The following is a 24,545-nucleotide window of genomic DNA, read 5'->3' on the forward strand; positions in this document are numbered from 1 at the left end:
GAAATACTCTAAAATATTTGTATAGAAACTTATAGAACTTGTATTATAATAATTAATTATATTTTTGGGTATTACATAAGATAAGATAGGAATCAAAATTAAAATTTGAATAAAACTGAAGGATCAAAATTATATTTAAATAAAATAATAATTGTAAAAACTTTAACTTTTCAATCAATTTTATGTTCACTGTATTTATTACTAACTTCTTCTTTTTTCCTCTGCACTGTACTTTTCCTGTGAGACGTGCCCTTTCAAGTATATCTCAATATGTTAATAAAAATAAAAATAATTTATATAAAATTTTCTAACAAATGTTAATTTCAATTTATAGAAAACTAGTTTAACTATTTAAACAAAATCATAAAAATGACTAAGTTTGTTGAAACGTATCCTTAATTTGTCAATATCTTTTCTTGGATGCCTCAGTTTTTGTTTTCTTCTAATCTTGCTTCATACAAACTTAATGGGTGAACTGTTTTCAATAAGTTTTCTTTTTTCTAATAAATGTGTTTGTTATAGAATGCTTGAAACGGGGAATTACAAATATTCATTTCATGGATGACAAGAAACTAATATTAATTTGGTTTATTGTTTTAGAACTTGACATACTTTTTTAAATGATTCAATTACTTTTTGTTAATATTAAATTTTTAAAAATAAAATCAACTTCAAATTTTTTGCAATTATAAAATTTAAATTATCATTAAAATAAAATTCTAACTTACGTCATTTCTATGGGCAGATATTATTTTTATAATTTTATTAGTTCACAAAACAAATATTCAGTAACTTCTTAAAATTGAAGTTACCGAAAATACCACCTAATGAAATTATACACTAAAAATAGTTTCGCATGAGAATCATATAAAATTAAAAAATAAACATAATTTTATTTTTGTCAATCCAATTGACGTAATCTTTAATATAATTTTTCAAAATATTATAAAATCAATAAAATTATAATTATAAGGACTTACATAATTGTATAATGTAAAATTGATAGGGCTAAGATAAAGTATGAATATTTTATTATTAAATATAAAATTTATAAATAATAAAAATGAATTATTCAAATTTTATTTTAAAAGAATTATTATCGTTTTTAGAAAAAAATCTTTTTTTCTTTGATTTCTCTCTACAAATTCGTAGCATGTCATATGAATCCCGATGGAGATAGAATAAGTGTATCCAATCAATTTATGCTTTAAAATAAGTTTCTCTTTACCTTTTTTTTGGTTAGTTTTGAGAAAAAAATTATGCATGTCTGGTGAGGAGACTTTTTTCATATTTTGTTTTTAGAACTATAATAAGTATCAGTTAGTTCAGATCATATCAAATCATTTATTAGAACTTTTTGTGTTCAAGTTTAGTCCTCCTGTTGCTATGGAATTGGAGTTTAGTTGCTATGGAATTGGAGTTTAGTTTTGTGTTGAACAGGTAAGGAAATATGATTTAATTGTTAATAGTATCTTAGGTTAAACGAAGTGGATGTGAAAGTAACATTCTCACATTGTTTTGAAAATTTTGTAGAAATTGGTATATTGGTTTATTTTTTTATTTAAATGAGTTCAACTTGGAATTGCTATACTAGTTTGACTGAAATGAAAATCCTATTTTATTTTGAATGCTTTGAAATATTGTATGCATGTATCAGTTTTGTGTTAAAATGTTGAGCACGGACAAGTAATTCAAGTTGGGATTAGTTAGAATAAGATAGGTAGAAAAGAAATTGAAAAACTATGTTGAACCACAATAAACATGTGCTAGGTTATACGAATTACCCTAATCTTATGCACATTTGTTGAGTTAGTCAAGTGTCGTTAGACTAAATTTGTTTTATTAAAAATTCAAGAGTTGTTGGGTAAGTCAAATTCATTGGGCGAGCTATTTAATAAAAACTCCTAATAGATTGATCGTTGGACAAGCCAAACTCTCGTTGGGAAAAAATCATTTAATTAAAAATCTAAGAACTTTGATTGCTAAGCAAACCAAATTTGTTGTGCAAGCTATTAAATAAAAACTCCCTAAGATTTGGTTATTGGGCAAGGCTAAGAGCTAAGAGATAAGAACTTTGTCACTAGGCAAACATTTTATTTATTGGGTGACTAAAATTTGTTAAGTGTGTTGTGCCTTTTGCTGCGTGAGCAAAATGGTAGTTGGACAAATTGTAACATATGCTTAATGCGTTGGACAAGTCAAATATCACTTGAGCGAGAAGAGGTTTTCTAAACTTTGAAAAAATATGTTTTTAAATGTTTCTAAAAGCTAAAATGTGTTTATCTTTCATTATATTGTTATATTTGACCAATATATAGTATTTGAACATTTTATAATATAATGGATGATGAATTTTGAATTTATTGGCATTTGATTTAAGTTAGGATGTATATGTATGAATGTAAATTTTGATGAAAATGATTATATATGATATGAAGTATGATATAGATGTACTTATTTATAGGAAAGGGAATTTTATATTATTCTGACTCTACTAATACATTGGATTCACAAAGAGAAATATTATCATGTGATGGAGTCAATGAGAGTTCTTATGATTTAGTTTGCGATGTGAAAAAAATTGGTCTAGCACATCATAGAGATTTACCTAGTCATATGAGATGACTAATCTCTTTTTGATGTAGTTGTGTTCGATAGACAACATAATAAATGTTGTATAACAAATACAGGTCTTTGAGTCAAATTCAATGCGTGCGTAACATTTTATTTATTTTGAAAGTTTTTAAACAATTATATTTACACCAAAAAAAGTAAGTTCCTTTCTGAAAACAAAGTTCATTTTACCATTTAAGCAAAAATTAATTATTCTATATTCGTTTTTTAATAAATTGTTTTTAAATATACATTTTTTAACAATTATATTTAAAAAAATAATTGTGCTAAATTCTAATTAAAAAATGACCTTACATTACAAAATAATCATTAAATAATAATCAAATTTAGAAATAAAAATAATTAGTCAAAATATATATATATATATATATATATATAATAAATTAATCACTATATTAACTAGATTAGATATTAATTTAAAGACTTAAAAATTATTCATATCTAAAGTGATTTCTATTAATAATAAAAATTTATAAAATGATTTATAAATTAGTTACTTAAGTTTTAGCTACTAATATCTTAGAATCTAAATTGATCCACGAAGTAATAAAGACTAATTTAGAATATAAAATAATAAATAAATAAAATTTTGATAATTATTGATTAAATTAATTAAATACCAATTTAAATGCCATTTTAATTTATGTTATTAATAATAGAAATTACTTTAAATATCAATAATTTTTTTAATTTAAAAAAATAGTCTCTAATTTAATCAAGTAATAATTAATTATTTTGATATGTAAAATTAATTTTTAGTTAATAATTTTTTTGTAGTGTTATTTTTTTTTATAAAGTTTTCGTGTTAGGCATCACTATGCAGCTTGACATCTCACCTAAGCTGACACTTCAAGTAACAACAATCATCTGCCATCATATGAAAAAAAAAATATTATTAAAAAAAAGAAAAAAAAAAGAAAATACAAAAATATGGGGGGACTAGACCAAAATCCATATATTAACACAAACGATACATAAGTAGATTATACCTATTCATAAAGAATTCTAAGAACAGACTAGTTGGGAGTCTATTATACCAATGAAATTATTCTCTATGAATAAATCTTAAATTAGCCAACTTATCAGCACACGCATTCCCTTCACGAAAAATATGAGTTACCCTAAACCTGATTGTCCCACAAAAATTAAGACAAGTATTTCATCGATTCTGTTTTGTAGTGTTATTTAAGATGACTAGTATTTCACTTCTCACTGGCACCAAAATACACTCTAGAATGGAGAGAAAATAAAAATTTGAATGGAAGATATATATTTTTTAAAGCTTTCATTTTCCAAAGACGACTTTTTTTTGTTCTCTTTAATTAAACAAAAAAAATGAGTCATTATCTATATTTCTTTCTTCTATACAACGGTTTTCTTGTGATCTAGGGATCCATTTCATTATTAGCACAAACAAAGATCAAGAATGAAAAAAAAAACTGAAAACTCCTTGTCACCACAAAAGGCTTTCTCAATATGAAGCCAAAAGGGTACTTACTCCAGTGATACTGCGATAAATTATTTCAATACTAATATGAAAATGTTGCAACTATGAATGAAGAATATTCTAGGGTTAAAAGCCCGATAAATAAAAAATAATTAATTCAATATTGGTCACCAAGACAACATACTGAGTAGCAGATCCATATTTTTAAGGCACCATGAATTAAGAAGGGTACCCTTTATCATAGTGAGCAGTTGATAGCTTCATACAGCAGTGGCATCCCTTACAATTAATTTCCATATACATTTCTTGGTTTTGCTTTGGATAGGATGAAGAAGTGAAACTAAGTATCTCGACTAGAGCAGCTCTTGAAGTGGAAGAGGAATGGTAGGCCTCCAAGTTGTGCCATTTGGACTGTCCATAAGAGTAATACCAAGAATAGCCAAATCCTTCCTAATTGCATCCGATTTAGCATACTCCTTTTCTATTCTAGCAGCAGCCCGTTCTTCAATTTTCTGCAACACTTTCTCTTCTGTCAAGTTTGCACGCTTTAAAGCTTTTTCCTTAAGCTGCTGCAGAACCTGCAGCATGCAACAATGATTAGAAACAAGAAATATTGAGCATTTGGCAGAATAATATGAATTATGTTATGCAAACAGATACCAGAGAAACAACATCTCAAACCTATTCATATTTCACACCATTAGATTTACCACTGGATTTTTGCAAGCTCACTGTAGGTATCATATAAAACATAAATGTTTTATAACAATATACAGAGTCATTAAGGAGAATTTTGTAGCAGTCCATTGTTATAGCAGCTTCAGACTGGGTGGAAGTATCATTGCCTGTTGGATTAGTCTCAATACTGAATCCGATGGCCAATAAAGCAGACAAAAGAATGCCCATAAAAAACCTCCACTTAAACACTATGCCGGAATTGAATGGGAATTAAAGATTTAGAAAGAAAAAATGAGAGGATTCAGTGTATAGATCAGAAAGAATATAACCAGTAAAAAAAGATTGTTAAAAGAGTTCAAAAATAACAATTAGACCCCAGAAAGATAAACGATAAAGGAATCAAAACTTCTAATCAATGGAATTTCCGTTAAGTACACATAAATTAGTGATTTGTACTCCCAATAAAATGTTGGGAGGGTATGATGTCATACCTCGCATGCAAAAAAAAAAAAATTAGAAAACAGAGACAGAAAGCAATCGGTTAAATGTATTCATACCTCAGAGTAACTTGCAGGCATTAGTCCTAAAACAGTAAGGACATCCCCGATGCTCTTCTCCAAAGCTGCAAGTGACTCTATTCGAAATTTTTGTTTTTTCCCCTGCATGATTATGAACTTGGAATGTTATAAACAGCATTTAACCCATATACTTTATTTGCTGATGTGCCAAGCATTAAATAATATCATCCCCAAGATAAAATTTGGAAGATGCATTTCTGGCACAGAAACTCTGAAACAACACAATTAATTAGAGACCACATCTAGAGATCGAAAACCATGAAGAGATCTGCACAAAATCCTTTTATTCAACCTTTGCAAAGGTTAAGTTATTGGCATCATGTAACACTTAGCAAGTAAACAACTTGAAATATAGGTTTGCTTGAAGCACGATTGATTACTAGATACAAGTACAAGTATGACCAAAACCAGAGGTTCGATAGACTGACATTAAACTAAAACCAAAATTGTACAACAACAATAAGATGAATTAATTAATGTTAAAGTTATTCATTTCCAAACCTTGACCTCATTTAAAATCAATACTAAACTATAATTACATAATAACTTCGGCTATAAACGAGAAAATGTCATACCTTACGCGTATGCAGCAAATCATTGATTGACTTTAAGGGATCAGACATTCCAGCCAATACAACTGGAGTGTGAAGATCATCCGACATTGAGGTCAGAAAAACATCATGGAACTTATCAATAATATTCAATGTATCTGGTGGGGTGGAATCCTTTCTAATTGTCTGATCGTGCTGATTCAAGAAGCTTTCACATTCGTATAATGTCTGCAAGCACACGACACATTCAAGATAGTCCACACAACATACATGCTGACATAATAAAGAAGCAAGCCTATTTAAGAATACCCATGGGGAAAATGCATAGAAGATGAAGTGTGCAAACTGTACAGATTGATAAGCACACATAGCAAGGAGAAATAAAATAATTCCTAAAGAAAGTAATACCTCATATATATAAAAGATACGGTCTGAAGCACTTTCAAGTTGTATATTTGAGTAATTAACAGGAGATCGATAATGGGCACTCATCAAAAAATATCTCAAAGCCAGTGGATGGTAAATGTCTATAACCTGATAAAACAATGTTTATGGCATCATAATGTAACCCTTTGAATGGTAACTAATCAACAAATAGAAATTGTAGGTCCTTGACCATAGACTAAATAGTTTGTCTAATAAAAATGACGATAGACTTAATAAGTAGGATAAGTTTAAACCATCAGGGATGATTCACCTGACGTATTGTGAAAAAATTTCCCAAAGATTTTGACATCTTCACAGAATCAATGGTAACAAAACCATTGTGCATCCATATGCTTATATCACTTTTCTTACATGCAGCACAACTCTGAGCAATTTCATTCTCATGGTGAGGAAACACAAGATCAATTCCTCCACCGTGGATGTCAAAAGAGTAACCAAGATAAACTGCACTCATGGCACTGCATTCAATATGCCACCCAGGTCTTCCAGGGCCCCAGGGACTTTCCCAAAATGGCTCCCCTGGCTTTGCAGACTGCAAAATAGCATTGAAAATCCACAATAAGTTTCAAACTAAATTAAGATTGAAGAATTTAATAATCATTGATTTGTAATATATAGGATATCAACATATTTGACAGAACATATTATCCTCATTTGTCAATTGTCACTGATATATTATACCTTCCACAGAGCAAAATCAGCAGGATTTTTCTTCCTTGTATCAACTGCAACCCTCTCACCAGCACGATTATCTTCTAGATCTCGACTAGATAGTTTCCCATATTCAGGAAATTTTTCTACATGAAAGTATACATCCCCGTCAACAATGTAGGCATACCCATTATTAAGAATCTGTCAAGAAGCATGTTAACTGATCAATAATGAAGCAAATCAACATTGTATTTCTTAAGAAGATAAACAAAAATAGAGTTTTATAATGAACTATGAAGAGAAGCATTTCATCTACCAATAATGTATCTAAGTAAGCTTGTGTAGAAATGGAATATGAATAAACAGTCCAAAATTTGTCTATCTTCTAGTGTCCATTTTAATGCCCACAGTAAATGGTGAGCATCAGTACCTTCTCAATCATATCAATGATTTGGGGCATGTGCTCCGAGACCTTTGGTTCCACAGAAGGAGGCAGACAATTCAGAGTTATCATGTCTCGACAGAACTCTTCACAATAGCGCCGGCTCAAACTGATTGGATCTTCTTCTAACTCTTTTGCTCTAGCAATTATCTACATATTGAAAAGTGCAGACTAAGATCCTGTAATACCAATTAAAAAACAGTGGGAACTTAACAAATGGATATAATCAAAATTCAAAACTTGTCCACAAGTTCTTAAGGTCTAAACTCTAAATGATTCAGAACTACTATTTATAGGGTAACAACTAAGAAGTGAATGGCCAAGAGTCACGTAAAAGGTTTTGTTTGGATAAACTTCTGTATACGTGCTTGTATGACAAGAAAATGAAAAAGGTAAAATAAATTGAGATTCTCTGATGAGTTAAAATCATTTCTACGTAGTTAACTTTTGTAGAAGCTATCTCATTTAACTTCTCCAAAAGCTAAGATACGTAAGTTGATTTTAACTTTTGAGAGAAACCCAATTCATTTACCTTCTTATTTACTTTTCCTATACGTAATTATGAAAAGAAGTTGACCATAACAAGACCTAGTTCAAACCCATGAAAAATTCCCCACCCACCTCATTACCATCCTCTACTAAGAGCAAATTCAGGCTTAGTTGCAAACATATCATCTTGAAGATTTTCATCTCTTCTCTAGCTGTCTAGTTATTAATATTTTCAACAAGCGAAAAGCTTAACACCTTGACCTAATGAAAGCAAAGGACAGACTTTGAGCTATTAAAACAAGAGCCAAGCAATAAGCTGAAAGATGCTTACTAAATAACGAATAAAATTGCCTCAAGGGCGCCAATTGTTGTATTATGAAGATATGAGACATGAGATAACAAAGAATCATACAAATTGACTTTTTAATGAGAAAGTAGCAAGGAGGTGCAAAAACAGGAAATAGACACTCACTCACTGACCTTGTCATCAACGTCAGTAAAATTGCGAACATAACAGACTTCAAATCCCAAATGCTTAAAGTATCTGCCTAATTGCCAAGCAGAGAAAACCAATTAGTACCAAATAGAAAAGGAGAGTACGATTGAATTAAGCGTGTGCGAAGAGAAGAGAGAAACCTGTAAAGAAGGTCGAAATTGATATAGACGCGTGCATGTCCAATATGGCTGAGATCGTAGGCGGTGACGCCGCATACGTACATTCCCACTTTGGATTCCACGTTGGGTTTGAAGAGTTGCTTCGTTTTACTCATGGTGTTGTGCAGCCACACCTCCGGCGCGGATTTCTTCAGGGTGAGACCCTCGGCGTCGGATTCGCCGCATTCCTTCACCGCCGTCAACGGCGGAGATGAGCCGGTGCAGAAGGACTGCGGATTCTTCGTCCTGAAGATGGCGGCGTGGGGTGTGGATGGAGCGGAGCGAGGAAAAAGCGTAGAGAAGAAGGGTCTGTAGCACTTAAGAAGAGAGACAGTACCCATTTTGCAGCTTCTCTTATGGCGTCTCTCTGTTATCTGTTATCAACAATCAGCTTGCAGTTACGGAGTTCACTCGGACGAGTTCATGCTTTAAGGTTGTCGTTTATTGATTTATTCATAGGGTATGAACTTAGAAGGGAAAGAGAATTTAGAAGGAATTTTTTTTAAAGTTTATTGGATATTTCTTCTTATTTTAACCATGATTTAGTATAAAAAATTTATTTAAAGTATTGCTTAAAAATTTAATGATTTGTATACTTTAGAAATAATTAAAAATACCATTTTTCTAATTTTTATGTTTTCTGTTTCTTTCTTCTCTTAAGGGATGCTTGGTAACTTTTAGAATATCTGAAATTAAAAAAAAAATATATATATATTAATATATATATATATATATATATATTACACGTTAATTAACACGATCATCACAAATTAAAGAAAACAAATACAAAACAAAGCACGGGATAAGTTAGCTATTTTTAAAAGTTCAAAAATAAAACTTTAAATATCAAACATAAATCATCAATATTACAATTTCATCAAGTGTCTATCACGTTCATCATCCACATTACTCTTATCATATTTCATGTTTCTACTGACTAACATACACAAACACCTGACTTTATTTTCGGAAGACTCGTGTATTGAAATTAGCATCCAAAGACCTACACATGTTATACTACTCACTATGAATCCAAACAGTCATGCACATAATCATCTCAATGTCTCATCATCTCATATGATAAGGTAAATCCATTTGATCTGATGATCAGTTCTTTCAAACCTCAGATTCAGCCAAATGGACCTCCTTCGACTCTCACCAACTGAATAAATCTATGTGATTCCATTATATCAGTAGAGTCAGGATAGTCTTAGGACACTCACAAATCAATACACCCTAATAACATTCTTAACATGGTATTTTCTTTCCTGAAAATATTATGTTTTGATTACACTTTCACCTCATTACATACATCATTTAACACATCAATGCACCAATCACATCATATTTTAAACTTTGTAAACAATCAAAATATATCTCAAAATTCACTTAAACACATAACTAAGTTCCAAATATATGCTCTCTAAATCATTCATCATCTAACATCAAACAACCAATTCTCATCAAACATCACATTTTAAGTAATTCAACAACTATTCAAAAACAATTCAACTCATTTATATCACCATTCAAACACTTTAAATTCTCAATCACAAACACTTTTCAATAATTTATTCACCTTAAAATGAATATATATAATATTCAAAATCAACCACTTCCGTTAGTATTTTACTTTACTCTTAAAAGAGACAATCCTGCAAGCAAAAATTGGAACTAGTGACCACGTCATCCGCACATCCAAATCTTCTAACCTATAGTTTTATTGAAAAAAATAAAACTAGTTTCCCTTACCTGAATGCTCACTAAGAGCTCCAAATCTACCAAAAACTTAAAGGTAATTAACCTACACCACAAAGTCCTGTGAAAAATCTAACTATATAACTAGGACCCTGAGTTAACAAAGATTAACCCTGAAACTAATTGAGTCACATGCAAAGCCTATGTAGAGACAACACTATCAAGTTCAAAATTTGACTCAAAGAAAAGGGTAAAAAAGAACTTACTCTATCTAAGATTTTGATCGGACAATCTTTGAGAGTTCACTGTTAGGAGTCTAATTGGCAGACTCCGATTGTCAGAATCATAGAGAGAAGGAGAGGCAAGGGAAAAGGAATAAAAATGAACTTACTCTTATTAGAGATTCTAATCTTGCAGTCTTGTAGTCTTCGTTACCAGGAGTCTAATAGCGTACTTCGATCGTCAACAAGGAGGTCAGAATCTTAAAGAGAAGGGAAAGGAAAGGAAAAGGGAAACTTTTAGAGGGATGGTGGTTCTTTTAAAATGAAACTTGAATAACTCTGAATATTCTATTTATATGTTCTTTTAATTTTAATAATGTGTCATTTAAAATATATCACTTCTACTCTAAGGTTATTTTTTAGATCTTTACACGAATATTGATACGACACGGATACGGATATATATTTTCTAAAATGTAGGACATGATATACTATATAATTATGAATTATATAAATTAAAAATAAAAATTTATATGCACTAAGTATGTTTAAGTTATTTTAACAGAAAAATGTTTTTCATGACTGGTTCAAAATGATTTGTTCCTTCTTTTTATAATCATAATAAAAATTTATACAATAAAATTGTATTAGATCCGTGCTAGAATTGTCAGAAATTCAACAAATATTTTTTGAATTAGACACTTCACTGATAAGTGTCATACGATCTCAGTGTCTGAAACGTGTGTCAAAGACAGACACACCATTTAAGAGAAGTGTCCGAATTTTATAAATATTGAAATAAAGTTAGGAGATAAAATATCAATTATTCAAGTTTAATTGAATAGTTTACAATCAATCCAATTTATGAGAAATTTCAAATTAATTAAATTGATAAAATTTACTCATGATTTAGTAAATGTAATGTTGTATTAATTTTGACAATATTTATTTAATCTTGTCTACACTTTAAACTATTTTATCTCCATTTTAATTTTTTAAAATATTTTTTCATCAAGTTAGTTTTCACAAGATTTTTTATGATCAGTTTAGACCTCAACAAGATTAATACAATTACTATCAATCACAATTAAATGTATAAACCACTAACAGTTAGCCCCATTATAGCTTATCCTTGACAAACGTTTCGATGAATTAAAAAAAGTTTCTATAAATTATAAACGATATGACTATTTTGGTGTAAGAATAATTACTAAAATAATTTAATTTTTATATACATCCTAAACCCACTCTTACTCTTTCAATTATCAATCTAAATTTCTAGAGAGTATACAAAACATGACCCAATTGTTCATATTCTCCTCCTGACTATCAAATCCAATATTTCGAAATCAAATTGCCAAAGGAATGACAAAAAAAGAAGGCAAAACATACATTGAAGAAGAAAATTAACTAGAGCAATACAGCAAAAAACAGATTATAAATCAATTTTTTTCAAGAAAACGACCAAAAGTGGAAATTCAGATCTTCTACAAGTAAACCAAAATAGCTAAATATTACTGAATGGTTATCAACATTGGCAAGAAAGAGGGAAGAGTTACGTAGAACCCTACTCCTGAGAAACCACTATCAGAAATTTCAAATTTTAGCTAATCCACAACATAAACAATCAAAAGATTTCTCAGTACCAATTTGTTATGAGAAAAATAAGTCATATTTCTTCAGCTTGTGCTTGAGGCAACCAACTTGGTCACCAGTTTCCATTACTCGTACACCTAGTTACTTCTTGCGGCACCAGGTAACAAGCTTGCTAACGATGGAACTCCTTGATTTCTCATTTCTTCTTGTGCACGCCTCATTTCTTCTGGATCTGTTTCCACAGAAATACAATGAGGCCATCAGCATAATTTATGCAAGAAGTAGCACAATATCCTGGTTTTTAGGTCCATACAACATGAAAAAACTACCATTCGGCAGATTGCCTACGAAACAAGTAAAGCAAGTCACAACATCAAAAGTAAAGTTGAACAAGATTTTCGAAGTTCAAGATTTTCAAAATTTTCCCCATTTAATCTGGATTTTGACCGACAGGAAGTTAATGATTAGTTAAAAAGTTTTTTCTGATAAACTCGTTAAGTTTGATAACCATGCAAGAAAAAATTAGTAGAAGCCCAAAAAGGGAGAAGCATAATTCATAGCTCAAACTTTTTAATATGCACACGATGTATTAACGTAAGATAGCATACCGGTGGAACATTGCAAAGTATTCAGTTATGACTCAGTAATACAAGAAAATCAGGGGAGAAAATTTTTCTTCAAGGATGAAGACAGGGAGAAAGATAGAAGGAGCTTCAGATATTTCAACTTGATTTTGATATTTTGACGATGCCAAGCAACAGTAATAGCCGCTGAGATAGGATTAGTCCCAAACTTCTCCAGAAGGAAATCAAACATTTCACCCATACAAAGCAAGTACATCCATAAAGAGACATGCAAAAAAGAGACTCGGAAAATGAAAAAAGTAAGCAGATAAGTTTTTAGAAGCATACCCATGTTCTCCATCAATTTGGGCATGAGGAAGACAACAATTAGCATAAATCCAACCATCAGACCCATTGGACTTTTCACAATGGACATAATAGAGAATGGCTCCCTAACCTGTAGCAAGACAAGATAACATCATGCAAACATTCAGATGATAATTTGAAGGAACGGGAAGGGGAACTGGGAAACACAAACAGGAACTTTGCAGTCTAAACCAACCTCGTAATATTGTTCATCCTTTAATGGCTCTAAGACAAACTCACTAAGTCCCCTCCTATTCTCTGTCAGTGCTGCCTGAATTTTGCCATGGTGTCTAGCACTAACATCAACTCGTACCTTTTTTTAATGAACACAACAATTTAATAAATGATCATACATTGAATATATATATATATATATATATATATATATATATATATTTGGGGAAAAGGATCGAGATGTAATTATCAGGTTGAGTATTCACCGGAGAAAAGAAATAGCCAATTGCAGCCACTTCAATTAGATGTGTCCCTGCAGGAACATTGTGGCTTAAAGAACACGTTAAGGAATTAGATCATGTCTTAACATGAGTTGCCAGCATTAACTACAATAACTTCACAAAATCAAGAACAAGAAAATGAGGAGAAATAAAATTAAATAGGGTTTAATATCCCAAAAGCATTCATCATGCAAATTAAACAGAAGTGGGAATTATGTTGTAAATCAAAAGGATACAATGAGAAATATCCATCAGGCCTCAGAAAAGTAACTCTTTGACCACCATTGAGTATGACTTTGACGTTTGAAATTTTTCCTGGAAGAATATAATCTTTTGTTCCCACACCTGTCATAAATATTTACCAATTTAACAATGCAACAAAACGTGTAGGCTATAGCAAACCTATACAAAGTCAGAAGATAGATACGCAACAAATAGAAGGAATGCATAAAGGATAATAAACTGTCAAATTTTCCCATTTCAATTTTCAACCGCCTGGTAACTAAACCATCAGCTTCCCTAAATACAGGCTAAACTAAACACCATCCAATGACAACACACAGTAACCGGTTCAGAACTCCATCTTCCTATTTCAATTGCCCGGATAAAGTTCATCTAAGTAACTGACGAGAGCAACCAACAAGCTTTAAACCCACCCATATTCTTGATTCAAATTTGTTTTTTCATAGTCTTGCCACATGAAATCACATCCTAACAAGAGAATATTTGTTGTCAAGTAAAATGAGGTGTATTTATCTGTGAATTCACAAGTTCTATTTAAAAAAAAAATCATTATGTGCAAGGAAAAAAATGTTGGAGAGGGCGGAAGAATGAAATAACCAGGTAAGAATTTTGAACCAGATAACTTTTGAGCAATATAATGCAGGTAAATTCATGTGAACAGCATGAACTGAGTGATCACCCAAGTACCACTACATTCCCAACAACTATTCAAAATTAATCTTGATGACACAGCACAACCTATAGTATCCTATTGTGCATTAGCCTGTTAACTTAGCCTTAGACATCAAAGCAACCACACGCTTCGTTCACAGATCGAAGTTCAATACTTTTTTGTTCATAAAAAATTTAACGAACTACACAGTAAGCAATAATCAGGATTTAAATTATATAGTTAATAAAAAACGAAGTACAAGCAAGAACGTACTGGGGATCTTCACTCGACCATAAATAGTGTAACCTTCGGTGGACCTGGAGAAATAGATTCGTTAAAATAAGGGTTAATAGAAAGCAGAAAACAAAGCGAAATTAGGGTTTAGGAATTAGGGAATTGATACCCGGTGGCAGGGGATTGGGCGAATGAGAAGGGTAGAAGTGAGAAGCAAAATTGAATTAATAGAAAAAGAATGAGTGATCTGGTGGAAGCCATGGCAGAATTTCAGAAGTGATCTAAACCTTTGTTTTCTCAAAGACACCAAAACACTGTTTTTTTTTCCTATTTCAACTGTTAACTTCGAAGTTCAACCCGCACCAAAGCACTCTCTCGCGATCTATCACTTCAGATCAGGCAAGAAAAGAAAAATAACACTAAATTATTTTGTAATTAAATTTTTATTTTTAGTATTTCTTTATTTTAAAATATCTCGATTTTAAAAATGTAACAATTAAAAAACTAAAAAAATCTGAACAAATAAATAATAATAATAATTTTAACTAATGAAAAATGTCACATTAGTTAAAAACTTAATTGAATATTTTACTACGATCAAATTAAATAAATAAATAAAAACTCAATTTTTTTCACTAGTTAATTGTTTCATACTTTCATCTTATTATAAAAATAAATGGCATCATTTAAATTTATTGAAAAATTGGGATACCATCTAGTGTAAAAAATGTACATTTAGCATTTACTCATTATTTCAAGAGTTTAATAATTTTATATTCTCTTTATTTTTTTCATCATCATTAATCAAAAAAATATTTTTTATATCAATTCAAGTTTTATGATATCCCTAAAACAAAATCAATCATGTTTATATAATTATTAAAAGAATTATATATTATTAGAATATATATATATATATAACTAAATATTCTTATTAGATTATATACAAAAATGATTACCATTATCGGTTATTATTTCACTATTTCTTTAAAAAAAAAGTATATAAATTCATATTTTCTTACTTCATTAAAGTAAACCATCGATAATAAAACACTTCTTAACTTTGTTTCGGATTTTTATTTTTATTTTGTATTCAAAGGCAATAATAATATTTAAACTTGTGCGTTTAGACCAAACTACCTAAATCTCTTATAGTTGGGTCGATCTTAATGAGTTATTATTTCTTAAATATCACGTATACATGAAATAAAATGCAAATTTAATACCTTTTTTTATATTGTTTAGGCCATTAAATATCTATGAATATTTTTAATACGATAATTTAATTGGAAAATTTCCTCTCTTTTTTTGTAAACTTTTTATATTACCTCAGATTTAAGAACAGTCGTCAAGACAGAACGTTTACAGTCCATGATTATTAAATGAGTCGTTAACATTAATTTTTCTTATTATATAATCTCATAAATTTAAGCATTTTATACAAAATTCCATTTCAACAATAAAATTTCCAAAACAAATATTTAGATGGAGAAAAAAATTGCATACACAAATGTAAAAAAAGGCTTCATTACATTAGGCCAACCTATAATGTTATATAGAACATGAACTTCACTCTAGAATCATATACACAAAAAATTACAGCACCATTCAGCGCATTGATTTATGATATACATTGTCTCGTGGTACAGCATCCTATCAGAACAATGGAGGGATGATGGACCGAACAAAGAATCAACTATGGAAAAAAATTAACAGAGAAACAATATGCTACAATCCCAACTTCTTCGTCAACCGGTCTGAAAGATTAGCTATAACAAAGCCTGCAAATACCTGCAGCTCAATTCCAAACCAATTCCAGCATTAATATGTGAACAAATTGCTGATAATGATTTGTCTCCATCAGTCAGTAGTTAGAACATTGGTGGAGAAAAATTCCTATTACATGTTTACTTTTATAGCGGAAACCAGAATGACACACAAGAGTTAGCATGCATAAGGTAAAACATAAATAATAATTATCACTCGTATATGTCGATCAACGCAACCATCATTAATAGGTGTTCAGTTTGATTAATTTTGGAAGAAAATTGCCTTTTTTTAGAAGCTCTTTTAGTAACATTTTGATCACAACAAAATAAGTTAATCCATCCATATACTAAACCAAATCACAATGTTGTGATCAAAAGCCATTCACGAAATCCGAGGAAACCCGTCATTTTCATTCCTACTTGGTCCCTAACCTTGGCATGGGTCATCATATTAGTCCTTAAAATAAAATAAGAAAAGTGCAAAATATGTCTCATGTCTATTTTGTCAGTCAAATTAGTTCCTAACAAAGGTCTTATGTTTCGGGACTTTTATTGTTGGACAAATCGGAGGACACAATTGTCTGACAACAAAAACAAAGGTTAAGGACTTGTATTCATGTTTGCTTTTTCAGTGCAGGAACTGACATGACAATGCGTGCCAAAATTGGAGATGAAAATGGGGTATACTTGATGAAATCCATTTTCTGAAGTTACTTGCCAAGCAACATAACTCATAAGCATGATAGAATTTAACAATATGCTATCCACAAGAATTTGTGAAAGACGAGAACAACAGCAGGCAATCCCCCACAAACATGCCCCCACCAACCCCTCATGAATATAGACATGTCCAAACAAACAAGCAGGGAAGCAAATATAAACTATCTGAACAGATATTAAACTGCAAGGATCATCATGACACCAAGAGGCAAATGGATCTTTTTTTTTATCATTTGGCTAAATAGAAACCAAAATCCTCCCACAGGTACCAGCTAAAAAAGATCAAGTAGTTGATATCTTTAGAGATAATACCTGAGCTGAGCCAAGAATGTATACAGCTGAGTAATGTCGACCATGAATTACCATGTCAGCCACCATAGCGAGAGGAATGGTGAGTGACATCCCCAAAGTGGCCACCAGGGGAGTAGTCCATACAACGCAAAGTGCCCTGGATAGATGAAACAATAGCTAAGATATTGAGTAATTACAAGGATTTGAATCGATAAATTTGAAAGTAGGCTTTTCATGTACCAGAAGTAGTCTGAGAGTACGCTTCCAATAAATCCATTTGCAAGAACCACTTCGTCCAGTTTAGCAGAGTGGGGAATGCTGAATTTGGGTTCAATTCCTAAGGCCATCAATGGCCAGACTGAGGGAAGTATAGAAGAAAATTAGCAATCTTTTAGTGCAGCAATTTATAGTCTTTCATGCTCAACATATAAATGAGAGCATAAAGTAGTGTGCTATTCATGAGTAACTGCAAAAACATTAATAAGCAAAAACTTACCAAGCCACCACAGTGCTACTAGGGTAAACAATCCGATATACCCAAACAGCTTTTGCACATCAACTCTTTCTCCTTCTCCGGAAAATTTCTTGAGAAGAACTGCAGTAGTAATGATTCAAGAAATGATCATGACCTATCGAAATTATCTGATTAAAAACAGAACAGTCGGGATATTGCTTAACCTGTAAATAGGCCATATGACATAGCTGAGAGAATTCCAAAAAGATCGCCAACCAAAGAGTGCTTTCCATTGCTGAGCACAAAAATAAACTGTCAATGTCCCAAATAAAGCATTACAAAGAACAAGGTGTAATAATATATTTACTTATAAGACTCAGTCTCAGTTTAAGAACAGTCCTGATGACAGCATCCTAGGATAATGGAAATGTCATGAAAAAACAAGAACTTTACTCCCTAAAGTTGTGCCATATAATTTAAATAATTATCTTTATTTTTTTATCACTTCATAGGATCTTTTCAGTCCCATCCTTGACACATACATCAACGAACATACACAGAAAGATATATTTCTAATAAATACAAAGCAGGACAAAGAAAGATCAGCTGAAATTATATTTTTTACCTCAATGATTTTCCTGTCATTTTGACATGAATGATTTATGGGGATTTTTTAAGTTACTCTATAACTTTCATATAATTACGAGTAAATAATAGAATCAGAGTTGAAGATATGAGTAATAATATTTTGTATTGTACTATAAAGTTTTCTATTTGTAAAGGTAGCCAATAACGTTCTTATACAAGCCACTAAAAAGATCATGCAGCTAGTGATTATTAAGCAGAATTTTGAGGCTGACATGACTTAGTAACATAATACTAACCCTTAGGATTTTGTGTTCACCAATCACATTATTTCTTTTCAATTTTTTAAATTTGAACTAGAGTTCAGTTAGATACCCCTGCCATCTACAAATGGGCTGCCCTTTCCAACCCTATGAGGTCACATTTACATAGGAACTTTAAGTTTTTCATATTGACTGAGAATGGACAAGAAAAAGAATTTTTCTTTTCAGTTACAGCCAATGTTCTCTTCTCTTATTAATTCCAATTTTAAGGAGTTTACTCAACATCATAATGACAAAAAAAAATTCAGACATAGGTGTGAGAATAGTCAGGCCAACCTAGGCTTTACATAAATAGGCATGACCTGTTATAAAAATATTAAGGTCTAACCTATTAATCTATTTGGAGGTCTTCTCTATATTACTACAAGCCAAATTTTAAATATGCCAACAAGTTAAGAATGTCAATTGGTCTAATCATAAAATGCAAACTTAATGAGTTTTGATAATCCATTCTTCATTCTAAATAATTATTTTATTTATGATATGAGATTTTAATTTATTAAATATTAAATATAAAATTATAATATATATATATATATATTAACTTTTATTATAATTAATAAGTTTTTTTACCAGTTTGGGCCTAGCCTATTTATTTAATAGGCATTTTTAGAAGCCCAACTCTGGTCATTTTCTTAAATAGGCTAGGCCAAATCAGACTTTAAATGAGTAAGGTCATAGGACTCTCTGGAGCAGCCTAGTTTAGATAATCTCTATTGTAAGATTATTGTATGAGATCTTAATTTACTTTCTGACCCTACAAGACATCATGGTAACTTTTATTCCAACATAAGTGTTTTATAAGACTCCACTTTAAAAATATATTTCTTTGAACTTGTTAGAAGAAGAGTTACTTTGAAGATAAAAAAAATTTAGTTTAAAAATATTTCTTTAAACTCTTAAATGGAATGATCTGATAAGACCCAGGTCTTAAACTTATGACCCCAGCAATGAATATACCCTTAGTTGCAGGTGGAGTTTGTGTAAAGATATGGAGCAGTTTAAAACACCTGCAATAAAGTTCAGCCAAAATACTATGAAAGCTTCATCAACATTCAACAATGATTTCTTTAAGCGTCATTTTGTTTGGAGGAATGGAGAGGGTCAAAATATAAATTGCTGTCAAATTTGAAAGCAGAGAATAGGTAACCAAGATCTTAACAAGTTCTTTAACAAATAATGGAAATTTTAATTTCATGCAATTCAGTGCAATTTTTCTTTTTTTTCCTAATCTCGTATTATATGAAAGCAAAGAATAGGTAACCAAGGTTTAAACAAGTTCTTCAACAAAAAGATGAAAAATTTAATTTCATGCAATTCAGTGTAATGTTTATTTTTTCCTCATCTGGTGTTATATGAAAGAGAGGAGGGCAAGATTATAAAGTAGGATGAATGTGGACTAGCTCCCACTACATTATGCATTAATTTCACCCACTAGCCACTGTTGAGCTAAAACTAGAACATCTGTTAAATGTGAGTTGACCATTAAAAGGATAAAAAAAAAGCTTACCCATCACTTAATTGCGATTCATCAGCAGCCCAGGTTTTCCCCATTGTTGTCATAACAACCCCAGCCATGCTGACTAAGACAGCAACTACTTTTGCTACATTTAAAGAGTCTTGACCCATAAATGCACCAATGAAAAGTGTGAAAAGTCCTGAAGTTGATGATAATACTGTTGTACTTGCAACACTTGTTCGTGCAAGGGCAGCATTTGATAGATACTGAAAGCAACAGAAAATAATCAATAAAGCACCACTGCCACTTCCCTAAAGTTGTCATAGAAACAGCAGAATAAACAACAAAGCTCAGCATTCACAATTGAGAAACATCAAGGCAGAGAAGAGGAATAAAAAGTATAAAATGAAGAAAGACATGTTGAAAAAAAGTTCCATAGAATCAATCAAATACTGTTCCCAAAAACATACAAATGTTTAAGTATGAGAAGCATGGAAACATCTTATTCTACCAATATGATTAATATGGCAAGGCATATAACTAACTCAAGGACAAGTGAACTTAGACTTAGGTGCTATATATGAATTATCTATCCAGAGTGATGAAGGGGTCAGGTGTGCTGAAGTTTTTCCTAGTGTATAGAATATATGTATGCATTGATCTACAAGTATGGTGTAAAAAATCTGTTTATGCAATATCAACTTATCAACAAGAAAGATCACTGGCACAAAGAGATTATAAAAGGTGGTGTGTTTGTGTCTTGCATTGCTAGTATAAATCATATAACATCTTCTAAGAGTTATAGTGAAAGGAAACATCTACTACTTTAACCGATATGATTTTAATATAATGTCACATCTTGTCAACTCAATCTCACAGCCTCCTCTTAGGACAGAGAATAATTCAATTTTTGTTCTTCTTAACAACAAAACAGAATAGTGATATCACTCTGCAGTTACCTCTGTTATAAACCAGATAGGTGCAATGTAAAACCCATAAGCAGCAATTTCCTTCGCAGTAAGTTCTTTCTCCACCTTTAGCACATTAGTATTGTCATTATATTTAGCTACCAATGGCTTTACTTCTGAAAGTGTTGAAAGGTCTAAATCACTATCTTTGCGAATCACACTCCCCAGTTCTAGTTCAAAGTTTGTCTGCACTCCATTGCTTTTGAGAGGAGAGTTAATCCTGACAGAAAACTCATCCATGCACTCTGCATTTTTACCACTTTTAGAGGAGCGGGATTTAAGCAAGTTACAGAACCAGTCCTTAATGAATGCTATTGGGAGGTAAACTACCATAAGAGAAGCTCCAAGATATGTCACTGCAAATGGCTGCTTATAATCTGTAAAAATATCCTGTTGAGAAAGATTTTGCACAGAAAATTATTCACAGGTATAAAACTGTGGCTGAAATTGTTTCATGATAATGTAACATTAAATAGATAAATAGATACTAAGATACCCCTTAAGCAGGATTAAAACTACAGGGGTATTAGGAAAAAATACAATCTCCCCATGTGCAGTTAATGAATCATAAGTTTTGTTGCAAGAGTATTAATAGGATACAAATATAAATCATCAACCAATAGTCTCCACCTGTGGGCACATGTTATGATTGGAAATGCAAACCCAACCCTCTCCCAAATAACCAAGGAGACATTGTATGCTACGGGGCTGCAACTCTAACTTACTCAAAACCATGATGACCAAATGTTTTCAGGTTTGATATACTAGTAATTGTTCCACTTCATCAAAAGGACATAGGGTCTGTTTGGATGATCTTAACTTCTAGAAGAAAAAAATAAAAAATGAAAATGAAATGAACTTCATCATAAACTAAAATTTACTTCTTCATAAGAGATTCTTTATAATTCTTTTTCATATTAGTTTGTCTAAAATAGATGGTTTTTAACTAATGCATAAGTTAGTTTTAATTTCTGAAAAGTTTTACTTCATCTTTCCTTCTTATTTTTTGTAATCCTAATAGCATTTACAAAGAAGTTTACCCAAATATACCCAACCGTGGGATTACATGATTGAATTATAAAGTTTGAAATGCTTCATAGCGTGAAATGATAAAAAGGCTGATCCTTACAGAAGAGCTGTAACTCAAGTGGTACCAAGTGTGTTAGATTAGAAGGGTTGAAATGGGATCCAAAACCGAAAAATTCGAAGTCCATTTGCATGCAGCTCAAGTGCCCGCAAAGATACAAGCACGCACTTTAGCCGCTCATGTTCAGATCTTGTATCTCATTATATAACCAAAAAAAAAAAACACTACCCCAGGATTGCGGAGGTTAGGAACATCATGTCAAATCAAGTCAAACATTACTTTGCACCCTGTTTTGATTGTGTGATCGGTATTCAACTATTTCTAAATAATCATAGCCTAGGAATCAATGATAGTAAGTAGGAATCCCATAAAAAAAAACATAAGAACAAAATTGCTTTACTTTCGTACCTGGGTAACTTCAGCGGAGGTAACCCAAATGACAACAACAGTTCCTATGAGGAACAAGCCAGCCTTGTATCTCCAACCCATCGCAAAAACAAACTATGCCCCGATGGACCAAAGAAACTGCGAGATCCGTACTCTTCCACACCAATTTCCCAACCAGATCTTAATCTTTGCGTTGCTTTACAATAGAGCAAGACGCCACACAACAAAGCGAGGTGTGTGGTGGGTGCAGGATTCTTGTAACCACCGAAAAGCCAAGCCTCTGAGAAAAACGTTAAAATTAAGTTCCTTTCTAATTTGTTAACACCTTCCTTAAATCTTCCTCACCGGTCACGGTATTCAGTATTAGGAACAGTACCACCTCCCTACCAATTCCACAAATTACTATTTTTAATTCACAAAAAAAAGGACAACAACTTTGTCTTCAATTCTAATCCAGAAATTATATGTTTAAAAATGTGACAAGACATTATGGTATTTTTTATTGTAATCAAATAAATTGTAATTATCATTAAAAAATAGTTTAGCTGTGCCAGTTACTTGGCAGTTGCCATTGATAAAACTGGAAAGGTGAAGATGATATCTCATTTGATTGATTATGAATATTATCTTACCTAATAATAATAATAAAATAATAGTCATTTAGTTTTGATAAATTATTTTCGAAATACTCGTATAGCAAATAATTAAATTGATCAGAGATGATTTTTTGCATTAAGAAAAATGGTTTTACCACGTTACCACTTATTGACGAAATCGAATTCTAATCATTAAACTTAAATTAAATCTTTAGTTAAATAATTTAATTTGTAAATACATATAAAACATTTTTTATTAGCAAAAAAACGTTAATTTTCTAACCCTAAAAATAATAAGACTTGAAAGCTAATTCTAATTACATCTTATATGCACATTTGAATATGCGAGGATTTTTATTTTCCGTTTTCGTATTGCCGACAACCTGTACTCGGTTGAAATCAAATAATCAAGGTGACACATAAATCGTAAAATGCACACGGATACAGGCGAATATAAGCGAGTGCAGAAAGAAAATGGTGGGACCTGTAACTTGCTGTGCAAATGTCCTTCATTTTGAAAAAACTATCCTTGAATATCTTAATTTCTTTTTATATTTCATTTTATAGCTTTATATATTTCAATTTATTACCTTCAATTTTTTTATATTTCAATTTCTTCAACTCAAATTGAATTAATCAAGATTTAGATATTACGTTGACATTTATTTTCTTTTCTTTAAAAATAAATAAATCTTGGTCGGGTAAAATATTAAATCAATGGATCTAAGTAATCTTGCTCTCTCATATATAGTTTTTTTTTTTTTTGTGGTGAGTTAGATTTAAACAAATGAAATTGTACTTTGTAGGCTAAGTAATCTCAATTGTTCTTGAAATAAACAAATATATTTGTGAGTTATTCTAAATCCTTACATATTATACACTCACTTTATTTTTATTGTTATACATAATCGTGTATATTTTCATGAGATAATGGACGAAATATAATTATATAGTAAAATATTTTTTATGCTGTGAAAATAGTGAAAAAAATTATTTATTTCTTGCTAAGGAACAAATGATTTTACAAATTAATTGGATATGCAGGAGATAGTGATAATTTTTTAATATAATTAGAAACAATATCAGATTGTGAGGGAAAAAAAGGACATTATTCATTATAAGAAAAGAGAGTCCGATTGAAAAGGTAAAACAATTAAGTTGAAAATCACTATTTTTTACTAAATTAAAATTAAATGTTTTAGTTAAGATTAACTAGAACAGTTTGTATATTAGTTAATTTTTTAAAATATCTAATGTTTTGATTTTTGATTGATTACGTATTTTGTTTTTAATTGTAATTGTGAACA

General features: G+C 30.9%; 3 protein-coding genes across 8 annotated transcripts; all 3 read right to left on the reverse strand.

Moving 5' to 3' along the window:
- Positions 1–4,219: 4,219 nt before the first annotated feature.
- LOC137821322 (Cysteinyl-tRNA synthetase, class Ia family protein) lies at positions 4,220–9,041 on the reverse strand. Of its 5 annotated transcripts, none has more exons than XM_068625857.2 (9): positions 8,554–9,041; positions 8,398–8,461; positions 7,417–7,578; positions 7,017–7,187; positions 6,586–6,867; positions 6,297–6,422; positions 5,913–6,116; positions 5,317–5,418; positions 4,220–4,659 (listed from the first exon to the last, which is right to left on the reverse strand). In XM_068625857.2, exons 1-9 carry the CDS (start codon positions 8,910–8,912, stop codon positions 4,435–4,437), a joined length of 1,695 nt encoding a protein of 564 aa, XP_068481958.2. In that variant the 5' UTR covers positions 8,913–9,041; the 3' UTR covers positions 4,220–4,434. The 5 variants fall into 5 exon arrangements, with proteins under 5 accessions (XP_068481958.2, XP_068481960.1, XP_068481961.1 ...); XM_068625859.2 differs by having other exon boundaries at positions 8,398–8,465; positions 8,554–9,028; XM_068625860.2 differs by having other exon boundaries at positions 7,417–7,607; positions 8,554–8,994.
- A 2,868-nt stretch (positions 9,042–11,909) lies between these two features.
- LOC137821301 (ER membrane protein complex subunit 7 homolog) lies at positions 11,910–15,023 on the reverse strand. Its single transcript, XM_068625819.2, has 7 exons — positions 14,769–15,023; positions 14,639–14,682; positions 13,707–13,815; positions 13,456–13,519; positions 13,212–13,328; positions 12,998–13,106; positions 11,910–12,318 (listed from the first exon to the last, which is right to left on the reverse strand). Exons 1-7 carry the CDS (start codon positions 14,858–14,860, stop codon positions 12,224–12,226), a joined length of 630 nt encoding a protein of 209 aa, XP_068481920.1. The 5' UTR covers positions 14,861–15,023; the 3' UTR covers positions 11,910–12,223.
- A 1,056-nt stretch (positions 15,024–16,079) lies between these two features.
- On the reverse strand, positions 16,080–23,128 carry LOC137820949 (EamA-like transporter family). 2 transcript variants are annotated; one of them, XM_068625303.2, is made up of 9 exons: positions 22,664–23,120; positions 21,499–21,558; positions 21,160–21,413; positions 20,252–20,466; positions 18,058–18,128; positions 17,876–17,974; positions 17,620–17,737; positions 17,401–17,536; positions 16,080–16,390 (listed from the first exon to the last, which is right to left on the reverse strand). In XM_068625303.2, the coding sequence occupies exons 3-9, from the start codon at positions 21,406–21,408 to the stop codon at positions 16,328–16,330; spliced, it is 951 nt and encodes a 316-aa protein (XP_068481404.1). In that variant the 5' UTR covers positions 21,409–21,413; positions 21,499–21,558; positions 22,664–23,120; the 3' UTR covers positions 16,080–16,327. The 2 variants fall into 2 exon arrangements, with proteins under 2 accessions (XP_068481404.1, XP_068481402.1); XM_068625301.1 differs by having other exon boundaries at positions 21,160–21,558; positions 22,664–23,128.
- Positions 23,129–24,545: the final 1,417 nt, after the last annotated feature.

Source organism: Phaseolus vulgaris, chromosome 9 (assembly GCF_051622355.1).
Source record: "Phaseolus vulgaris cultivar YP4 chromosome 9, ASM5162235v1, whole genome shotgun sequence".
In the NCBI taxonomy this organism is placed as follows: domain Eukaryota; kingdom Viridiplantae; phylum Streptophyta; class Magnoliopsida; order Fabales; family Fabaceae; genus Phaseolus; species Phaseolus vulgaris.